The 13799-nt window shown below is 47.8% G+C and overlaps 1 protein-coding gene across 2 annotated transcripts in view; it reads right to left on the reverse strand.

Moving 5' to 3' along the window:
* Positions 1-13799, reverse strand: part of CLPB (ClpB family mitochondrial disaggregase) — a 72400-nt gene that overhangs the window by 41207 nt on the left and 17394 nt on the right. For both annotated transcript variants that reach the window (XM_035115202.3, XM_035115200.3), the window contains exons 4-5: positions 11169-11272; positions 5554-5682 (exon numbers count right to left, since the gene is read on the reverse strand). In XM_035115202.3, coding sequence (XP_034971093.3) covers positions 5554-5682; positions 11169-11272 — 233 coding nt within the window. The remainder of the gene's footprint in view (positions 1-5553; positions 5683-11168; positions 11273-13799) is intronic.

Consider the following 13799-nt stretch of genomic DNA (forward strand, 5'->3'; position numbering starts at 1 on the left):
TAAAAGCCTTAAAGACAGAAGTTTGTGTGGTACTAGTTTCTCAGAAGTAGTCAAACAAGGACCGTGACAGCCACTAACCCGGATGGCTTTAAAAGAGGACTGGGCAAATTCTTGCTGCAGGAGGGGAGAGTTGCTCTTGTGCTCAGATCCTGCTTGTGGGTTTCCCACTATGTCATCTGACGATCCACTGTGATAACAGGATGCTGGACTAGATGGGCCATTGGCCTGATCCACCAGGCTCTTATGCTCAAAGCACTTCACTTATGCTACCTTGCTGTTTAAGGGAGGCCAGTGAGCAAAGAAGACTCCTTATGCTGCAGCATCACTGCAACACATCACCCACAGCAGGTGTACACAGAGAGGGTTTTCAAAAGTAGCCAAAAATTGTAAAAGTCCCTCTCATTAGATCCTCATATGAGCCTGAATCTCAAAGTTTTCTGGATGTACTCTGTGATTTCTTCATCTGAACGGGTTTTTAAAATGGCCAGACGCGGAACAGACTGTAAGAGCTGGCCGGCCACTGGGAGAACAAGGTGCTGGACTACATTAGTCCCCTGATGGCTACTAGCCATAATGGCTCTTGCTCTGCCCCTGCAGTTCGAGACAGCAATACCATTTGCCAGAGAATGCTCTCGTGCTCGAATCCTGCTTGCGGTTTTACCACTGCTGTAAGAACAGGAGGCTGGACTAGATGGGCCTTTGGCCTGACCCAGCAGGACTGCTCATATGCTCTTGAGTTATCAATTAAAGAAATAAACTGGATAGAGGAATGTCCCGTCCCCCCTTCTAGCACTGGAGCTTGTGGACATCCCAGGAAGCTGAATGTTGGAAGATTCAGGACCGATAAAAGATAGGTCTTATCAATACAGCATACAGTTCAACTATGGAACTCCCTTCCACAGGAGGCAGTGATGGCCACCAACCTGGATGGCTTCAGGAGAGAAGTAAACGAATTCACGGAGAAGAGGGCTATCAAAGGCTATCACTCTGCCTCCAAGGTTGGAGGAATGTTTCTGTATACCAGCTGCTAGAAGCCACAGGAAGGCGGTGCACTCTTGTGTTCGAATCCTGCCTGCAGCTTTCCCGCAAGCATCCGGTCGGCCACTGTGAGAACAGGATGCCCGATACCCAAACATGAATGGATAACATCTTCTTCTGTCAAATGTTGCAGAGAAGATCCACCTGGCCTGATTCAGCAGGATCTTCTTTCATTTTTGTTGCTCTCTAATGTCAAAAATAGCCTGGCACATGGAAAGTCGGTGTGTTACGGAGAATTAGGGCTTGAGCCTCTTCCTAACTTTCCAGGGCCATTGACTTCTTTCTTTGAGGGGGGGGGGAATTCAGACATGCGGACCCCACTCCCCACTTAACAGTGGTACGGTTCCCCCTCTCCTAGGCTGCCTCGAATGTGTGAACCTTCTTGGCCCCGTGCGTGCAGCAAGGAAAAAACAAGTGCAAAAGAGTCAGTGACTTCTGTCTCCTATCACACTCACAAACACCCCCCCCCTCCCCGGTTCCCTTTATATGGCGCTATTAAATGTCTTACAAATGGTTGTGTCAGTGCGAAAACCTCTGTGCCCAGAAAGACTTCCGAGGGCTCCATTTGCTCCCCACCCTGTGGGGAAACTATTCTTAAAAGCTTCGACACAGACATAAACCTACTGCTGGTCAGGCGCTTATTGCGCTCCCCGTGTCGGGACGCTGGAGCCTTCGACGCCGTGACAAGATTGGCTTTTACATCCCGGTCTCGCCGGAGTTTAATTACTGGTCTGGGGCTGCCGGGGTTGGAGCTCGCTGCCTTCAGATATGGGGGGTCGATACCGCCGGCCCACAACATATTGAGCCCTGGCGCTGGCAGACTCTATTGCACTATTTAATCATCTTTTGCAAAATTTACAGTGCAACAGAAGGAATCAATACGGAATTTATCACATTCTCTTGTAAATATGAGCAGGATGAGAGAGAGAAAGGGAGAGAGAGAGAGATCTAGGCCCAGAGAAGCAGGGACTGGGTGGGTGGAGGGGACCTTGGCAGATGCTCCTCTATTTTAAGGGCAAACCCACAACGTGGGAGGAAGACTGGCAACTGCACTGGGACGAGCTCAACATCCTCTTCCGAACCAGAATCCTGTGGTCTGTTTGGAAGTGGAGACTGGAAATGAACAACCTTGTAAGTTCTGCATTCGCACTCACAAGTTGCAGATGCAAAGGGGGTTGTTTGTGCTCCTGTTAAGGAGTCCTCTGGCTTGCTTCCATCACACTCCCTTCTGTGCCCACATCTGACCTCTCCATAGCTCTGCTTGATGCGACACCACCAGCGCAATCATCCCAACCTACATCACTGGACCACTAGCCTTTTGCTATGCGACTGATGGTGACAGGCAGGCACTGCGCTGGGACAAGAGCCCACTCACAATGGTCCTTGCTGCCTTTTGCCCTGCACAAATGCCAGGGGTGAGACAAGGGCACTGGGACAGGTAGCCCATTCATGGAAATATGCTGCAAAAGAGGCCTGCGAAAAAACAGAGGTCTGTAGGGCGTCACGTCTACAGCAGAGAATGTAAGGCCAATCCCACATTATACAATTATCGGTGCACACCTACCACCTGAGTTGTTTTAAGGTAATCAGGAACAACACGAGAAAATTAGTATTTCACCTTCTGAGGGCTACCCTATTTAACCAAAGAAGACACAGTAAGAACATAATAGCCTGCTGGATCAGGCCAATGGCCCATCTAGTCCATCATCCTATTCTCATAGTGGTCAGCTAGATGCCCTAATGGGAAACCCACAAGCAGGATTTGAGCATGAGAGCAGCTCTCTCCTTTCCTGCTGTTTCCAACAATTTGTGTTCAGAAGCGTGTCTGCCTCCAGCTGTGGATTTAGACTAATTAAAATTAGACTAATTCATTAGTCTAATTAGCTACTGACAGCCCTTCCCGCCATGAATTAGTCCAATACTCTTTTAAAGCCATCTAGTTTGGTGGCCACCACTGCCTCCTGTGGGAGGGAGTTCCACTGTTTAACTAGGCTCTGTGTGTTTAACTTGTGCCTGTTCTGAATCTTCCAACATTCAGCTTCATTAGATGTCCACAAGTTCTCTCACGTTAGGAGAGAGGGAGAAAAACTTTTCTGTCTGTTCTTGCCATGCCACACATAATTTTATAAATTTCTATCACATCCCCTCTTATTCACCTTTTCTCTCAGTGAAAAAGTTCCAAAACAAATGCTGTAACCTTTCTTCACTGGAGAGTCGCTCCACCCCCTTGCTAATTTTGGCTACCCCATTCATTCCATCAAGGGACACGGACTTTGCCACAGAAGTGGTGGAAGGACTCATCCCTATAAAACCAGGGCATGTTACCCTCCTCCTCCTCTTCCTCCTCCTCCTTGCACCTTCCATCACCAAGGATAGCTGCTCTCTGGCTGTGAAATGCCCCAGAGCAAGAAGGTGGAGGAAACTTTTAAGCCCCGTAATAATATGCCGCGACCGTATTCAAAAGGCAGCATGCATTATTAAGCCCCCACCAACCTGCGTGTGTTGCTTGCTTTGGGCCCCTTTTTGGGCCGATAAAAGGAACACAAAACCCAAGGATCGATCGGGTATGGAACAGGCTGAATGAAGCCTGAAAAGTGCCTTGCGAGGCGGGCGCTCCTTCTCCCACGCAGGCCATTGAGTGGTGTCAGCGCAGGTCAGGAGCCCGCGAGCGGCCCACAGAGAGCGGGGACTCGCATCTCGCGGTCTGCTGGGCACGGACAGGCTGACCACAAGGAAGGGTCAAGTGATTCAGCGAGGGGGCCGTCAAAGGCCACGACGATGGAGTGAGGTGGAGGCTGCCTCTCGCCAGACCGCGGGGGCTGAAAGGGACAGCACCCCCACCCCCACCGAAGGACGAGGTGGCTGTTTAAGAGAAGGCGGGGAGCCTGGGTGGTTAATGGCTTTGGCCCCGAGGGCAGAGTGGCCAGCAGAGGAGGAAGTGTTGGCCAGACCAGAGGGCACTCTGGAAAAAAGGCAGGTGTGGGAAGAGCGTAAAGGAGAGGGCAAAGGGCGCCTGTTCCATTTGGGCGCGGAGGAAGCGCCCAGCTCTCAAATGTCAAAGGCACAGCACATGGCAACATTGTCTTCACAAAGGGCAGGGAGCTTTTAAAAGACCATCAAGACTCCGATGGAGTTGGAACAAAATCCGAAGAATGCAATGGGGGGGGGGGCTGGGATAATTGTAGTATTGGACCGGCACTGGGGGAGGGGGGAGGCAGGCGGGCGGGAGGGAGGGAGGAGAGAGGACGTCCACATTTAGGACAAAGGGAAGCCACAGGTTGGGAGTCTCCCTGGGAAACTAGGCTTTGAGAATGTGGGCTCGAGCACATTAAACTAAGTAAGCCCCAAAGAGGAGGTCGCGACCCTTGCGCCAGCCCACCTCGCTTGTTTGACTAAAAGCTTCTCCAAACACACGTGAAAGGAGCCCCCCCCCCAAATGGCATGCAAGTTGCCCAAACATCCATGAAAATAGCCCCTCATGCAAAGCTCCAAATCTGCCCATGCTGCGGGGCCAGGACTCAGAGGAGCACCAGAAGCTGGCCCCTCTCCTTGAGGTTGGCCTGCCTGCCTGCCTGCCTGCCTTCTCCAGAACCCACAAGTCCCTGCTGAACAAGAGGCCAAGACAAGGAGTCAGTGAAAGGGCACCATGCAGGGGCTCTGGAGAGCAGAGCCAGCCCCAAATCTTTTGAAAATGTGAGAATAGATCACTGAAATCTGGGACGTGTATGGAAGGTTAAGCTTCCGTACATGGCAAGAAGCTGAGAGGGCAGACATCAAGACAATGCCTTTATTGAGAATTTTTTTTAGAATGTTTTAGAATAATAAGGTGCAGGATAATATAAACCCAATTGTGTTACTTGGAACCTTGTGATATAAATTTATTATTTTTGATTCGGGTATAGAAATGTGTTCCTTTATGTTTACTTCCAGACATTATTTTCTACTTTTATTTTATTTGGCATCTGTTATTACACCTGCTATGGGACCCAGGTGGAGCTGTGGGTTAAACCACTGAGCCTAGGGCTTGCTGATCAGAAGGTCGGCGGTTTGAATCCCTGTGACGGGGTGAGCTCCCGTTGCTTGGTCCCAGCTCCTGCCAACCTAGCAGTTCGAAAGCACGTCAAAGTGCAAGTAAATAAATAGGGACCGCTACAGCGGGAAGGTAAACGGCGTTTCCGTGCTCTGCTCCGGTTTGCCAGAAGCGGCTTTGTCATGCTGGCCACATGACCTGGAAGCTATACGCCGGCTCCCTCGGCCTATAGAGCGAGATGAGCGCGCAACCCCAGAGTCGGTCACCACTGGACCTAATGGTCAGGAGTCCCTTTACCTTTACCTTTTTATTATACCTGCTGTGCAGTAAATATATGTAAAGAAAAAGAAAATGTGAGCCGTTTTCTTTCTTTTTTGTGCTGACTAAAAATGCTGCCTCTATCAACAGATTCTGCGCCCAAAGTTCCGGCGGCAACAGGCGACCCTTGCCCTCCCCACGCCCAGTGATGACGGCTCTTCCCTTACCTCCATCCAGAAGCAACTTGACCGTGGAGTAGTCGTCCGCCAGTACAGCATAATGCAAAGCTGTGCAGCCCTTGAAACTGGCCCGGTTGTTCAGGCGGTTGTTGAAGTCGTCCTCCCGTGTGACCAGAACTGCAAAGGGAAGGGGATGGCAGGGGGAGAAGATCAATCATGGCCACTGCCGGATGGAGGAGAAGTAGCTGAGATATCTAGCTAGGTGGTCCTCAGAGAAGGGGACATCAGAGGAACACAAGCATTGTCCTGGTGAACCAGCCCAAAGGGAGCTCATGCAGCCCAGTGCTCGTTTCTCAAAGTGGCCAACCAGGTGCCTGTGGGAAACCTGCAAGCAGGATTCGAACACAAGAACCCTCTCTCCTCCTGTGGCTTCCAGCAACTGGCATTCAGAAGCACTGTCGCTTTTAACTGTGGAGACAGGGCATAGTCACTGATAAGCCTGCTCCTCCAGGAAAAGGTCTGGGTATACTCTTCAAATATCTGGTAGAATGAATGTGTTTTTGTTAGCCGAGTCGAAGACTGCAGATATCAAATCAACGCTGCTAGTCCTCATGGCTACAGAAACGAATCTGAAAATGGGACCACAGGGTATGTGGTCTGAGACATGAGACTATAGGGCAGTATACAAATTCAATATAATAATAATAATAATAATAATAATAATAATAATAATAATAATAATAATAATAATAATGTTGTTTAAGTAATCTTGTTATATTTCTAGAATTGGAATGTGGGTGTTTTTTTGGTATGCTATTGATTTGCTATGCTGTGAAATGGTTGCTATGTTATTGTTTCACTATGATATTATGAAATTGTTTTTGCAGTGTTTGTAGGAAATGCATCCCTGTTTCCTTGTTGCAAGCAGCTTTGAGCATGTTTTTTTTTTTTGATGGAAAAGTGGCATACAAAGAAAATGAATGAATGAATGAAATAAAAAGAACCCAAGTGGTTTATTAAAATCCCCCAGGCAAAAGGCTTCTTGATGCTTGATCTAAGACTTTAGGCTTCCTGGACCTGGTGTGCGCAGGCGAGATGGGCAGAGGCACAAGGACACAATGCACAGAATTGTTTTAAGCGAAATCAGAGCACCCTGCCCAGTTCTGTGGCTGCCCAAGGCCCCTTCCAGATTTACTGCCTTTCCCATGCACAACACATGCAAGGTACCACTAAGCCACGCCCCCCCCACCAGCCCCTTGTGATGCTCTTCAAACAAGGAAACGGTCTGGGGGATGGACTGTGATTTCTTCCTCAGGCTCCTTCCCTTGTGCAAGGCTGCCGCTGGTGTTAGACCAGAGAAAGTGCCGTGGGCTGACTCTCCTTCAAGTGCCCCCCTCCCACCCGCCAGTGAATTCTAAGAAGGGTGAAAGGATCTCCTTCCCCAATGGGTTCCTGGGATGAGCAGTGGCACTTAAGCCAGCTCAGAAGCTTCGCAGCGGAGGCACCCCTGCAGTGTTGAGCCATACCTCCTCTCCCCATTCTTGGGGCGAGTAGTGCTTGGCAGTATCAGGAGGGAACAGGCGCTCAGATCTGCTCCTTGGCAGCGAACGGCGTCTACGGCGTCTTGCTACCACCACCTTCCACTCCCTCCCCCCACAAAAAAATCCAAGTTATAAAAGGAGGCACATCTAAAATATTGTAATTAATAGCTGGGTTCTCTCCTGTCTGGCATCACTGCTAATGAACCTCAACACCTACAGAAGTAGCAATTGGTGTGACTTCTGTATGACCATGCTTTGTGTAGGGGGTGTTTTTTTCCGGAGGGGGGGGATATAGATATGCTTGCTTATTTGTTTGTTTGTTTGTTTGTTTGCTTCCCTGCTCTCCTTTGCCTATCCAGGGAGGGGCAGGATAATCAAGTGGCTGGTGTCAGGGAAGATGAATCTGAGATACTAGGGAGCAGTGCAGTAAAAAGATTAAAGCGTTATTATTGTTGGGCTGCTTTTCCCCCCATGGTCCGCCGTGACAGCTCGGCCGTCATCCGTAAAAAATGTCTCCGCGAGAGATAATCATCGGAAACTCAATAAAGCGTCAAGGGGAGCCTCGCCTGCCATCAATCACGGGGGAGCCTGGAAATTTTCAGCTCTCCATCTCCCCTCCCTGCCATCCATATAAATGTCTGTAATATATTTTGCGCGTGGCGGCCCTGCCGCACAGCTCCCCCGATTTGGATGCTTTTATGAAAAAAAAAAAATTTATACACAAAATATGCAAATCGTTAAAAATAACCCTGCAAAACAAAGGCAGTTTTTCTTTCTCGCATGCACGATCTCCTTTCTCCCTCCCTCCCTCTTGCTCTCAAAAAAATGCAGCTGAATTTATTCTTTTTAATAAAACATGTCAACCCCCCCACCCCCAAAATTAATGCAACTTCCTTCTGAGTGGCTGTATTTTCCTCCACTCCAGCTATCCCACTCCTCCCCTCCTCAGACAAAAAGTTTTATAGATGGAAAGGGGAGAGGATGCAGCCCCTCCCCACCAAATTAATTCATTAGTTGATATATCTTTGATGTAAACAAAGTCTAGCAAGATGCTTTCCTTTGTTTAAGATTTTGTTTTGCATTCAGTGCTAGAGAAGAGCCTGCTGCCCAGGCCTGCAAGTACTCTTCTTTCTTTCCCTTCTGCTCTGAAATTTGATTTGCTGACCCTGACTTTTAACCTCGACTGGCCTTTCCTAAATAAATGGCAACTCAGGTTAGCATTCAAAGAAATGGCATGGCTGGAGAACAGCAAAGCCCTTTGCAAAATTTCGATTCTGCTGCTGCCAGAGAGAAAAATGAGGCGATGTGTAAGGCCTTAAGTTGTCCGAAAAGCAGCAGAAATGAAAGTTGCAGACCCCAGGTGACGTATGGAGCAGATCATACAGGTAGATCAGGCAAGATGTAAGCTGGAAGGGAAATCTGCCATCTTTTAGGTCCACATTGTCCACTCAAGTGTAGGTAAAATAGACGTCTTTACCTACTAATACCTTTACCTATTATTAAAGACCACAAAGGTTTTGTGGCTTAGGTCCCGGTTATCTGAGAGGCCGTATTTCCTCATACGAACCTGCCTGGGTTCAGAGTTCTTTAAGGGAGGCCATTTTCTCAGTCCCACTGCCCTCACAGGGACACGTGGTGGGGACGCAGAAGAGGGCCTTCTCAGTGGTGGCTGCTCCCAGGCAACTTCGAAAGTCCCTCCCCAGGGAAGCCAAACAGACTTCCTCTTTGCTGTCCTTTGCAGGCTTTTGGGAACTGACTGCTTTTAATTTAAGGGCTGTTGCCGTGCTGTTTTCATTGTAATTATTCGTATGTTTAAAACAGATTTTATATACATAAATAGATTTTGATTCTATCAATGTTTAACTTTTTAAAATGATTCCCCCCCCCCCCCGTTTTAGCAGTTCTTGTATTTTTCTGTAAGCTGCCTTGAGTCCCATCAGGGGGAAAGGCAAGGTATAAATATACGTGGACTCTCCTGCATTGCAGACTAGATGACCCTTGGTGGTCCCTTCCAACTGCACAATTTTACGATTCCATTTGATGTGCAGGCAAGCCCCTCAGAACACATACAGGTGTCCTAGACAGATGGCTGGTGGCTCTAATGAAACCTGGACATTTTCATAAGAACACCAGAATGGCCAGGAAAGAAAGAAACGTTTTAAAAGAAAGGAAAAACCTCTGGCACAAGACGTTCCCCACAAGGATCAGTACTAGGACTTGCGACTTTGGGGAAGGGCTAGAGCTTGGTGGTCGAGCATATGCTATGCAAGCAGAAGGTCCCAGGTTCAATCTCCAATGCCATCTCCAGGTAGCAATGCTTGCTTAAGACCCGGCGAGGCCCGGCGAGCGCTCAGGGCAATAATGGGCTAGATGGATGCAATGGTCTGGCAGCTTCCTCTGCTCATCTGCTCACAGATGATCTAGGCAAACTCGGCCCTCCAGATGTTTTGGGACTCCAACTCCCATCATCCCTAGCTAACAGGACCAGTGGTCAGGGAGGATGGGAACTGTAGTTCCAAAACATCTGGAGGGCCGAGTTTGTCTAGGCCTGATCTAGAGTTAGGTGTGAGCAGCGAGGTGCCCAAGTTTACAGGTGGCACCAAACTGTTAAAACACAAGGAGCTGCAAAAGAACCTCTCCAAACCAGCGAATGGGTATTAAAAAGGCTAAAGGTGATCGGGGGCAAAAATTCCTAACTTCACATACAGTGGTACCTCCGGGTACAAACTTAATTCGTTCCGAAGGTCCGTTCTTAAGCCGAAACCATTCTTAACATGAGGCGCGCTTTCGCTAATGGGGCCTCCTGCTGCTGCCACGCCGCCGGCATGCGACTTCCACTCGCATTCCGGGGCAAAGTTTGCAACTAAGGGCATTTACTTCCAGGTTAGCGGAGCTCATTACCCGAAGCATTTGTAAGGAGGACGGTACGTAACCCGAGGTTCCACTGTATACACTTATGGGTTTTCAACCAGCAGTGGGCTGTGGTGGGGAAAGGTTTCATTCCATGGTAGGGAACATTCAGAAAGCAACTGAAAATAAAAACAGTCAATGTCATAGTGCTGTCATGTCTTATATCCCTGCTCAAAGACGGAGGTCTTTGAGGGTCCCACCGTTCATGGTCCCCGTGGCTTGGAGGCGGTACATTTCCAGAATCAGGTGACATTTCCCCCCCAGCATTGAAAGTCGTTTGTTTAAACCCTGGCCTTATCTGGAGCTCACCCTTTCCTTAGAGCAAAGGTTTTCTCTCTCCATCTCTTTTTGCAAGTTGAGGATTCAGATTTTACATTAGGGTTAAAACGAACAAACAAAAAAACCAGCCACGGCGATTGTGTTCACCTACTTGACAGAGACATTCAGCCTGTGGCCTTTTGCAGCAGGCCTTCCTTTGCATGCTGGAATTGGCAGGATGTTTAAAGAGTGCTCTTCTGCATCCTACTTGGTTGGGAGTGCACGATGCTGGCCCTGAGGTTAGTGTGTTGCCCTGACAACTGCTGGAGAGATGCGGTGGTCTGCAGAGTAAAGGAATCCACTGCAGACAACGTAAGAACGTAACAGGTAGCTGCTGGATCAGGCCAAGGGCCCATGTAGCCCAGCATCCTGTTCTCACAGTGGCTGACCAGATGCCCATAAGCGAAACCCACAAGTGGAACCGGAGAACAAGAGCAGCCCTCTCCTGTGGTTTCCAGCAACTGGTATTCAGAAGCATTTACTGGAGGGCAGAGCATAACCATCGCAGGCAGTGGCTATGGATAGCTTTATTCTCCATGAATTTGTCTGAGGCCCTTTCACAGCCATCCAAGTTAAGAGGCCATTGCTGCCTCCTCTGGGAGAGATTTCCTTAGTTTAACTTTGTGCTGTGTGAAGGAGGACTTTCTTTTTTCTGTCCTGAATTGTCTATCATTGTTCAACTGATGGTCCTGAGTTTATTTATGCTTAGAAAATTGAAGTATTTTTAATCTGTTTAATCTATTTTAACTTTTGTATGTTTTAAAGCATGTTTGTGATTTTTTTATTTTATTTTATCTTTTTGTAAAACACTTTGAGGTTTTTGTTGCAATCAAGCAGTGTGTAGATTATTTATGAAGTAAATAAATGAAAAACAAACAAACCGTGTTGCGTTACCTTCCAGGGAGTGGAGCCCCTTCTCTTTGGCCGTCTCGTAGACGCTGCTGAACTCATCTCCTAGGTTTGGGTCAGCTCCAGCCGTGAGCAGAAGCTTTACCACACTGTTGGAAAATAATATATATATTTATTTTATTGAACGTATATACATTACTGTATTATTATTATTTATATACCATCCTACACCCGGGGGTCTAAGGGCAGTTCACAGAATAAAATCAAGTTATAAAACCACAAAATACATAATTAAAATAAAAACAACAACCCAATAGCCCCCCCCCCAAAAAACACATTTTAAAAGGGAATAGGATGTAAATCAGATCAACCAAAGGCCTGGTTAAAAAGGAACGTTTCTGCCTGGCATCTAAAGGTGTATAATGAATAATAATAATATAATAAATTATTATTAAATTAATAATAATTTATTATTTATACCCCACCCATCTGGCTGGGTTTCCCCAGCCACTCTGGGCGGCTTCCAACAAAATATTAAAATACAATAGTCTGTTAAACATTAAAAGCTTCCCTAAACAGGGCTGCCTTCAGATGTCTTCTAGAAGTCTGGTACAGTAGTTGTTTTTCTCTTTGACATCTGGTGGGAGGGCGTTCCAAGAAGGCCCTCTGCCTGGTTCCTGAACTTCCATTGGGAAGGAGTTAAGCAAGGTATTGCTGGGGTGGGCAAGGGGGCTCACTTTCAAATAAGCAAAGCTGGGAGCTGAGAAAACAGGGCAAAGAGCAGAACCCATGAAGACAAGATATGGTCTGCTCCAGCAAGGCTGTCCCTATATTCTGCCTGAGCCCAGGATGGCCACCTGGAAAGAGGATGTGCGGTGATGAGCCTTTGCCCCCTCCCTCTGCGGCATTGCCCCTTGGCTCACTGGCCTGAGCCCCCCGCAGCACTGCAGGCACCGAGGCGTCCCCGCTTGCAGCAGCCTGGATTCACCCCTATTACTGCCACACAGACCATGCCTGGTTCGATGTGGACTGCTGTAAACAGGAAGTGGAAGGAACACCCTGATCCATGGAGAGGCTATAAAAGGTCTTCTTCGCATGCAATTGCCCTTCAGCCTAATGTCCCAAGAAAATGGCAGGCCACCCCCTCCAGGCAGCTCACATTGCCGCTGCAGCCTGACATTTGAGCAATTGCAGATATTGATTGGCCCTGTCCAATTGGCAGGTAACAAAACATACTCCAACTTTCAAGCAAATTAGCCTTTGCAAAGGTGAATGAGAAGTAAAACAGCCATTAAAAAGTCATTTTTATTCATTTATTGTATTTATATCCTATCACAGGACTCAACAGGCCTTGGGGGTGGGTGGGTTATGAGATCGTAAACAAAGTGCTTACAAAAGTGTGTGTGTGTGTGTGTGTGTGAGAGAGAGAGAGAGAGAGAGAGAGAGATTTAGTTATTTTAAACAAAGAACAAGAAAGCAAGAATCCTGCTACCAAATTACAGCCAGCTAGATCAGAGAGCTATTCCTTCAAAACTTGAGAGTCCCAGCTTTTCAACAGCTCCATAGGCTACCCCAAAGAATGATGCAAATTTGACTCTACAATCAGAATTCCTGCTGATTTATTGCATCAATTAAGTGGATGTTTCTGCCCCTTTTCCAAAGTGGCATCGATAACTTCAGGTGTGACTGTTTCCCAAAGTCCCAATTTCACGTATCCCAAAATCTCACAGGCTGCAAAGATGAGTGCAGCACATGAGGGCAACCAAAATTGTCAAAGGCCTGGAAACGATGCCTTATGAGGAATGGCTTAGGGAGCTGGGTATGTTTAGCCTGGAGAAGAGAAGGTTAAGGGGTGATATGATAGCCATGTTCAAATATATAAAAGGATGTCATATAGAGGAGGGAGAAAGGTTGTTTTCTGCTGCTCCAGAGAAGCGGACACGGAGCAATGGATTCAAACTACAAGAAAGAAGATTCCACCCAAACATTAGGAAGAACTTCCTGACAGTAAGAGCTGTTCAGCAGTGGAATTTGCTGCCAAGGAGTGTGGTGGAGTCTCCTTCTTTGGAGGTCTTTAAGCGGAGGCTTGACAGCCATCTGTCAGGAATGCTTTGATGGTGTTTCCTGCTTGGCAGAGGGTTGGACTGGATGGCCCTTGTGGTCTCTTCCAACTCTATGATTCTACTATTGCAGGAAGCCAGGCTTTGAGCGCTTGCTTGCTTGCTCCATGAGGACCTGGAAACAAACCACAGCCCCCTGGCACAGAGACGGCAGATGTGGGGCACCCTGGTCTCTCTCATGTTCTTGTGTGATGCGTGAAGTGACCCTGAGTCCCACAGTGACTCTGTTTCCTCTTTGGGACTTTTGCATGGTGTGTGTGTGTGTGTTTGTGTGTGTGTGTGGGGGGGAGATGCATCTAGGACACAGACAGTGAAGCCCACCCCCCACCCCTCATCAGAGGGGCTCACTAAATACATTATGAAGCAGGCAGCCTTGTGAGTTTCAATAACTTGTGATTGAGCTGGTGCTCAATCGCTTCAACAAACCAGGCCTTTAATTTGCTGATCAGGTCTTAATTGCATTAGCAGCAGAGCCTCCTCATCTGCACATATATAAAAATCTGCATTGACCCAGAGGGCAGCCTTTAACTAAAGTTCACCAGGCAGTTAAATCAAT

Source organism: Zootoca vivipara, chromosome 4, assembly GCF_965207765.1.
Source record: "Zootoca vivipara chromosome 4, rZooViv2.hap1.1, whole genome shotgun sequence".
In the NCBI taxonomy this organism is placed as follows: Eukaryota; Metazoa; Chordata; class Lepidosauria; order Squamata; family Lacertidae; genus Zootoca; species Zootoca vivipara.